This window comes from Belonocnema kinseyi, chromosome 8, assembly GCF_010883055.1.
Source record: "Belonocnema kinseyi isolate 2016_QV_RU_SX_M_011 chromosome 8, B_treatae_v1, whole genome shotgun sequence".
NCBI lineage: Eukaryota > Metazoa > Arthropoda > Insecta > Hymenoptera > Cynipidae > Belonocnema > Belonocnema kinseyi.
The window spans coordinates 45,254,469-45,263,751 of NC_046664.1; the positions used below are offsets into that span (position 1 = coordinate 45,254,469).

The 9,283-nt window shown below is 30.5% G+C and overlaps 1 protein-coding gene across 1 annotated transcript in view; it reads right to left on the reverse strand.

The window, feature by feature from the left end:
• Window positions 1-613: 613 nt before the first annotated feature.
• LOC117178474 overlaps window positions 614-9,283 on the reverse strand; it is a 21,432-nt gene continuing 12,762 nt past the window's right edge. Inside the window, exons 7-11 of the mRNA XM_033369901.1 lie at window positions 7,649-7,887; window positions 6,529-6,704; window positions 6,329-6,457; window positions 4,388-4,588; window positions 614-1,753 (exon numbers count right to left, since the gene is read on the reverse strand). Coding sequence (XP_033225792.1) covers window positions 711-1,753; window positions 4,388-4,588; window positions 6,329-6,457; window positions 6,529-6,704; window positions 7,649-7,887 — 1,788 coding nt within the window. The 3' untranslated portion in view covers window positions 614-710. The remainder of the gene's footprint in view (window positions 1,754-4,387; window positions 4,589-6,328; window positions 6,458-6,528; window positions 6,705-7,648; window positions 7,888-9,283) is intronic.

Genomic DNA, 9,283 nt, shown 5'->3' on the forward strand with positions numbered 1-9,283 from the left:
TTAAAATGGATTTTGGAAATTTGCGTTTTGGTATCTAGAGCATAGGTTCTATATCTAAACCTGTTAACTGCTTATGGCGTCTTATGGGAAATCCGTGCTTTTTCTCATATCGAATTAGTCTACTCGTAAAATAAGCCAGGGAGAAAGTTTTTTATGGCTACTTTCACGTCATCTTCGATATTGTCTACAGATCGCTGTGAATACGAAGGTGAGCGACGAGTATCGATCACTAACTTTCATCAAATTTTTGCGATGAAGTATTTTAAATTTTTGCAAGCACGTCTATGTTCGACTTTTAATTTCAAAAATTTTTACATATAAAAATTTCCCGCAGCTTGAAAAACAACGCAGAAAAATGGGAGCCCGGGAAAAACAATAGAAAACCAGCGGTAGAAAAATGCAGATAACAGGTTTCAACCGCTGGACCGCCTGTAGATAACATATTATAAGCTTTCAGTTGTCATCAAACGTTTCATTTTGATTCAAATGTTATAAAACTATCGTGTATTATTTTTCTCTAGTAACTGAACAAAAAACATTTTACAATTTTAAAAAAGAATTTTTAAATTTTAAAATATCAAAGAGTTTCCTTCGCCGTTTCAAATTTCTGAAATTTCAGTTAACAGTTTTAGAACGAAGAGCCTTCAGTTCATATCACATATTTACTCACGAAGTGACAAGATTAGGCATAATAAATTAAATTATAGCAGTCAGCAATTGAGTTGCTTACATTGAACACCTACTTCAGTACACCTACACTCCAAACAAGCTGTCGAAAGTTCAGTAATAATTCTTCCAACTCTGTACATTCTTCCATAAATATTGCATCCAGCCAATTTTAAAACATTCAAAATTGAAACCTCATTCTCAGAATTTTTCTTTACCTCTGATTTATAAATTATTTCAGGAATTGTTGTTTCTTGAAAACTAGTTTGGGTCGTCGAAGGGGCTTTAATCGAATGGCTTACAATATTAGAAGTTAGAAACCCTGATAATTCTTGTTTCGTAGATTCTTTCTTAGTGTCTATCTCTTTGTTTTTTTCTACTTCTTTTTTAACTTCTGTTTCTTCTTTTCTATCAATTTCCTCTTTATATTCTATTTCTTCCCAAGTATCCATTTTTTCCTTCAGCTCTGTCTCTTTCTGTTTTTGAGTTGTGCTTTCTGAGAAGAACAAATCGAATACACTGTCCAGAGAAAATATTGACTCATCTTCTTCTGATTGTGAGACATTCTTAGATTTGTTCGAATTAAAATTATTTGAATACAAGGCATCCTTTATATTTGTGGTGTTTAAATTCAATCCGTCTTCGCTTTTATTGAAATTAATTACAGAACTATTTTTTAAAGAGGTAGAAAAAGTGTTTTTGCTATCTATTTTCGTAGGAACTGTCTCGTTGTAGATGTTACTAGAGTCACCAATTTCTGAGAAAAACTTGTCGTTTGCTTCATCAAAAGATACATTAAAATTATAAAAGTTAAACCCTTCAAACTTTTGAGATCCTTGAGAAGATTCTTGATAATTTTGATTCATCTCGTAAATGGAAGTATCCATCGGAGTAGTGGAACTTGGATTCGTAATTCCTTGGCCTGCTAAATAAGGAATCATATCCTCCATCAAAGAAGGCAAATCAGGCGCTGGTTCTGTTTTAATAACATCTCTGAATGGGTCTGGTGAAACTGAAGGTTGTCTTTGAGATGGTGCAGTGGCATCAGCTCGATCCAAAACGACAGTTGGTGATTCGTCAGCATCAACTGATCAAATAAATTCAAAATATTAGTTTGGTTTTATCGATTTGAATTTAACTTTAACTGTGATATTTAAAAGTTAAATCTTTTCACAATTTTAAAATATTAAAGAGACATTCATCAAATGTAAGTAATTCCTAATTCGGTAATTAAAAAATGAAAAATTATTAACTACAACAGTTAAATATTAAACAATTTTGAACTTAAATACCCAGAATAAATCAAATCTTCTGAACTGGAATTTTCACACTTTTCAAACTCAAATTTTAGAACTTCGATTACTTTGGGTGGTTTCGAAAATCACTGATACGTGAGACTAGAACTATTGAAACTTATACGGTTTCATTAGTTAAAATTTGAAGCAACTACAATTGACTTCTTTGGAATTTTAGAACAGTCCAATTTAATAAAATTTAAGTTATATTGTTCGAAATTATAATTATAATTTTTTTTAATTTGATCCCTTGAAAAGTTAATAATTTTGAATACAAGCAAGAAAAAAAACAGTTTAAATCCTTCAACATTAAAAATTAATTACTTAACTATAATCGTTATGAATTTATGAAATGAAAAATAAAAGCAATACTACTACGAACCTTAGAACTTATAAATTGAATATTCAATCAAAGAATTTCAAAATAACTTATTTAAAGTTAGGCAATTTGAAATTATGCACGGTATAATTTCAAAGTTTTCAAAGACTTACAACTGTTCTCCCTGTGTCACGTTAATTTCAGTAAAAAATTAAGGTTTTAAAATGTGTGTAGCTAAAATCTAGTATTTAAACGTATTGAAATATTTTAAAATTTTAAAATAGAAACTAATTGAATGAATCATACTAGATAAACGTTTATTTTTCGGCCTTCTGGCGTTAAAAAATTGATTTGCTTATACAATGAATTATACTATAATATTTGATTTGTCTAACAATAGGATTTTGACAAGTGTTTAATAATTCAAGATATTATTACTAACAAAAAAAAATGTTATGCTAATACAACAAACATTCTTTTTTTATATTAAATAATATTATTATTTTATGAAGTAAATAAAAAATATATATTTCGGATCATTTTCTTCACAATCTTGTACTATTTAGATAACGAAATGTCTCGTCGTATCCAAACCTGTCCAGCTCCCCCAATTTTTAGGGACGACTTGGCACAGCCTGTAGATTATTACAAGCATATGAAGTGCCATCTATTTTTTCGTACAATGCTTGTAAAGCTAATCCATCCAGATATAAGAAAAGTTAATTTAATTAATCGGTTGTAAACTTTTCCCCTAGAAATTATTTGTAATTCTTCTGTGCAATTAGGTTGATTAGACTTTGCGCCATTTCCCGTTTCAATTATTCTCAATGATAAAAAGAATTTTTCAAGGACCTAAAACTTCTCAAGAGTTGTATAATTTCAATTAAGAAGAATAAATAGTCATGATTGTTTAATGTAAAATTTTTAACTACAAAATTATGCTAAATTTAACAATTCTAAATAGAATATTTCAAAAGTGAAACATTAAAAATAACAAATAAAGCCTAAAATCAAACATTTTTAAATTGTAGGCGTTATGAACTGAATACATTAGAAACTGGATTTAGAATTTCTGGATTTAGTGTTTCCGAGAATTCACGCCGCGTGACGGTGATTGTTGGGAAGAGCGGTGGGGGATGTGCAGTGCTCGCTCAGGCGTCACAAAACAAAGAGAGAAACAAGAGAGAGAAAAAACAGGAGAGGGACAAAATAGTCCCGAGACTCCAGATTTAATGTCAAGGTCAGTCCCAAAATTGACATTAAATCCAGGTTTGACTGTAATTTAAAACTAACTTTTATTGTCACAGAATCTCAAGTTTAATCTATCAGTATTAAAAATTAAATAAAAATATTTTTGGGTTACGTTTATGCCAACCCCTGGCGTGTCATATTCGTTGCCGCAATGCGACTTGCCGCACATGTGATTCACCGCATATGTGACCTGCTGCACTTTTGTCCATTTTTTTCGGAATTCAAATTTCTCCGAATGAGCGATGCCGCAATGTGGCTTGCCGTGGGTGAGCTTGACTCAATCTCCGATTTTTTAATTATGAGTCAGGTGCCATTTTTAAATTCTGTATTGTAAAGTTAGAACATGAGCAAATTAAAATCAGCCTTAATTAAAAAGGCCAACAACTTAAAATTGGACTTCTTTCAAATTAAAACATATTAAACAAGAATTCATCTCTAAATGCTCTGAAATTGTACAATCTAAGAATTAGTGTTTTGAGTTTGTAAAATGAGATACTTGTATATTGAAAAAAATCTCAAATACAAACTTTTCCCGGGCTTTATGAGGAAAACATTAAAAATTGTATCTTTCAAAGGGCAGGCATTGTATGCACAATTCTAAAAACTAGCAGTTTAGTAAAATTAATTTTAAGGGGAATTTGAGCATCATTTTAAATTTTCAAGTGAAATACTTGTGTGCCAAATTTTTTGACTAACGACAAATGATTAGCTTAATTCAAGTATTCTGACTCTGTCCTATACTTTAAAAAATTATGCACAATTTGATATGCCCTGAATAATAATTTCAAAAAAGAAAATTAAAAAGCTGGTATTATAAGAAAGTTCCTATCCTTAACGTTAAAAATAATCTTCTTACCACAGACAAGCTTTCCACAGCAGTCTTTCTTTTTGTCAATAATTCTTCGGCAACCAATCTTCAAGGGAGGGCACTTCTCATCAGAGCATATTACCTCCCCATAATAACAAATGCAGACGATGCATAAACCACGACTCGGTAAAATTGCAGAATGATGATATTTCTGACCCTCAAAATGACAGATGCTTCCCAAATCTTGCACTTAAAACAAAAGAAAGTTTTATTAGATCTAAATAAACTGCTCAATTTTCTGAGACACCCTCTTGTATTAGTAAGCATTCCTACGCGGCAAACAGCAGAGAGGTTTAGTATTTAAAACTATGTGCTTTAGTTTATTATGTAGAATTATTTTGAATTAACTTGAATTTGTATTTCAATGTTTGCTTTATTACTTACAATTCACATTGAATCAATTTGAACTAATTCAGATAATTAAGAGAATTGCAACGATTTCCAATTGATATAAGGAATTCAGGGAATTTAGACGAATTTATGGGCGAAGGATTCAAGAAATTCAATGTAAATTAAAAGTATTTCAAGTGAATTTAATTGAAGCAGTTTTCGTGTCAAAGGTCGGATATCTGAAAATAATAATTTTTCTATGGCTTTAAAAATCAAAATATTATAACTGATGTCATTTCAAATTAAAAACATTATTTTTTATGAAAAATAGTAAAATTCACAAAAAATCATTAATTTAAACCATGTTTTTTGCAATTGAATTTTTGTTGTGTAGAGTTGTAGAGAAAGTTTTTTCAAAAAAACCGTCATTTATTAAAATGTAATCGATTTTTAAAAATTGCTAAGAAACGGCGTTCAGAAAAATTTCAATTGCAAAAAACATATTTAAAATTAATGTTTTTTTTTGTTGAATTTTAACATTTTTCATAAAAAATAATGTTTTTTTTTTAAATGACACCAGTGACAGTACTTTGATTCTTAAAATCATAGAAAAACCTTTTTTTCAGATCACTTATTTTTTGCAGAACTACCTTAAGTCAACCATATTCAAATCATTCAGCCTAATTAATTAAATGCAGTCCATTTCAAGGAAGCCAATATTTGAGACTTCGACTAACTCAGGGCACACGCGTTTTTCATTATTTCCTCGTTTGACGCAGGGAGAAAATGAAACTAAGCACGCGAAAAATAAAATAAAAGCTTCATTAAGTTAACATCAAAGGAGCCTTTTCCGCTGGAAATGCAAGTAATTCAGTGAACTCAAGAAAGTTAGCGAATTTCTGGAACTTGAAGGAAATTAACACATTTAAAAAATTAAGAGAATTCAGAATATTTCAGGAATTCAAGGAATGCATGAAGTTTACTGATTTCCGAGAATTTAGAAAAATCCAGAAATTTAGAGAATTCATTAAATTTATGTAATTCAGGGTACTTAAGGACTTTATAAAAATGCAATGGATTCTCATTCAATGCATTTGAGGAACTTGAAGGAATTAAGGAAATCAAAGAATTCAAAACATTTTCAGAATTGAAAACAAATCATAGAGAGTTTAAAAGTTTTCGCAAGCAATTAAAAAAATTGTTTAATAACTCTAACTTGTCTGCTTTTTGAGGCATTTGCGTACTAAAAGAATGGGCAAAAAAACTCAGAGAGGTTTGTTTAGTCGACGTACGATAGATTATTTGTTTTAGATGCACTCTGCAAGATAGTTCTTTTTAATTAAAGTCCATTGGGGTAATAATATGGTCTAACCATATTCTCATGTCTAAGAAAGATACCATTTATATTTAATACAGGAATATCCAATATCTTTGATATTTGTGGTGTGGGTAACTTAACTCTTGGATCTGGATTAAATCCCATTACCAATTTTCATCGAATATAATCTACCCTGAGAATTTAATTATCAGTTCCTAACTAAGTTTGACAAGATCAATTGATACGACTCAATCGATTCAATCAAGAATTTATGATCTTACATTCTTTCTTGTTGTGAGGATTGGGGATAGCTTCGGGCAGAACTGTAACCCCAGTACCAATTTCCAGATTTAGATCAGTTGAGTGATAAGATGGATCGAAGTAAGGAGGCTCCCTTGGCACGAATCCACCTGCAGAACGTCGATTCCTTGTTAAACGAAATAATTAATTTGTTCCAGATCTTCGAAACAGAATATAATACCTTCGGTTTCAACTGGCGGACTGAAACGATTATCTTGGGTAACTATATCGTAGAATCTAGAATCCGTCGGTATCAATTCTGGAGGTACTCCCACAGCACCGGAAGGATATCCGGTAACGGGTGACGGTTCGTTTTTGTCCTTTACCAAAGCGTCTGCTGCTACGAATGGGATTATTCTGAAATTCAACCACAAACAATTTTTCAATATTCCTTTTTTTATATCTTTTTCTTTGCATTTTTTTATTTGGTATCGGCTGAAATACATCGAATTTTCGGTTGAAAAAATTTGGGAGACCTGAGAAACCTAAGTTAATTGTTTTCTCAAGTAAAACTAAATTTAAACAGATTTGGTTTGACAAGAATTATACCAGGAAGATGCAAAAATAATTGCTTTATATATCTCCTTATTATTCATAAAAAATAATTACAAATTTTAATTTAAAAAATATTACGGCAGTAAACAAATTTTTGAATGAAAATGACATATTACAAAAATGGTTTCCTCGATAGATCTACACAAATTTATATATGGGTGATTGCCAGAAATTTCACCACTTTAATTCATGGTCATTTTCAACTTTTCTTTGGAAAAATAAATTTTTTTCTAAAATTATATTAGTAAAGTTTTTATATCAAAGAAAAATTGAGTAAACTTTAAAAATTTTAGATTACTTTTTTCAGAAATCATAAATAGAAAAGTAATCAAAATGTGTTGTCACACAAAGTAAGACGTTAAAACTCAAAAATTATAATTATAATTATTATGATAAGTTAAAATTAAATGAATTGTGAAAATAGTAATTTTCCCATATTTTAACATATACTTATCGATTCTGCATATATTTCAAAAAGATTTTCGATTTTTGTTTTATCATAGCTTTCCAAGTCAAACGACCTTTATCCACGTGTAAAATTTCATAAATATCAATCACAAATACAGCTCTTAATCTCTTAAATTTATATTTTCATACTCTCTTGAATTACCATTAATTTAAAAAATGTATTTCAGATGATCTAAACTGGTCAATTTTGTGGCAATCACCTATATCACGTATATCTAATTTTCAAAAATATTTTCAGATCAAAAACTAAACTACATAATCAAAATGTGATGATTTACCGAACGTTTGGTAGTGATGGAGGTAAAGTTGGCTCACTGTAATCGTATTCGTAATCGTCTCCCTTCTGTCGATGGGTGATATTCAGAATAGCTTCAATTTCCGGTGCAATCGTCCTCACGGGATTGATCGTCACCCCTTGAATATGTCCGACCGAAACGTTTGTTTTTACAGTAACATTCATCACCATAATGTCATCCCGCATCACGACAGTCGACGGCAAACCTGTTACTAATGGAGCCTGCAACAATTTGGCGAATAACTCAAAATTGTCTATCCTATGTGAAAGTCACCTGATATTAAATGATACGAATATTTAAATATTTATTACATTTTCTTCAATTATTTAATTCAAATAGAAGAAAATTCACAAGCGCAATGCACGTGTTTACCTTCATGGAGATTGATTAGCAAATATTAAAATTAAATTTTTCTGAAAAATTGTCTTCTCAATTCGCTCCGCTGAGAAATGAACCACAGAACTTCCGATTGCCGGTCAGGTGCTTTTCCAATTAAGCTATTAGAGAGGTCGAAAGAAAAATCTTTTTTTAGAATTATACGCTCTTTCAAGCCAGATATTATCTCAAGCCTCTGATGATAATACAGATTCCTTTAAATTGTTCTTATCAAAAATGTAACAGCTGGCTTCAGAAAATTGTTAAACCTTAAAATGTACTTTTGTTATCAATAATTGAAGTGAAAAAATTGGACATTTTTACCCCTTTTTCTCAGAACGTACATGTATCAAACCAGCTCATAAGACTTAATCGGATTCAGAAAATTCTTGATTTTAGTAAATCTGAAATATTTTTAAAGCTACATATAAATTTTCTATCCCTCAGTTTAAATTATACTTAAGAAAATTTAATGTTACATTTTGAATATATAATAGATGATAAGCCGATTGTAAGAGTCTTGAGCATATTAAATCTCGGTATAACTTTTGATACCAAGCTTAGATTTCATATACACATCGAGTGTTTTGTTAAATCAGCAAATCAAATGCTGGGATTCATAATAAGATCATGTAAACAATTCAGGGATGTTGAAATGCGCACAGTACTCTTTAATGCATACGTAAGATCGAGACTGGAATATGCATCTACCATATGGAGCCCCTGCAGAAAAATATCAATGAAATTGCTTGAAAAAATAAACAAAAGATTTCTGAAGACACTGGCTTTTAGGGTAGATGAGGTGTATCCTGCTAGGGATATAGATTATGACTCGTTATGCGCAAGATTCTGCTCTCTAAAAATTTAAGAAAGGCACTTTTTACTGTCAACAGTTTTCGGGCTAAAACTTACAAGGGGGCTATTGAACTGTTCAGATTTACTATATATGTTGCCATTCAAAGTACCGAGAATTTGTGCAAGAAGTAGTGAGCTTTTTTACACACCTGTATCAAAAAAGTCTATGCAATTTATGTCGCCAGTTTACAGAATTTGTAAGCAGTTAAATCTGTTTTGCGAATACTCCGGAGATAAATTAGATCTGTTTAAGACACCAATAAGTCAAGTTTCTCAACTAGTAAAAGAATACACTTTAGTAGCGAGGAATGATCTGACTTCACCATTAACGACCTTAGTAGGAAAATAAAAAAATAAAAAAAATAAAATGGAATTGTAATAAGTATG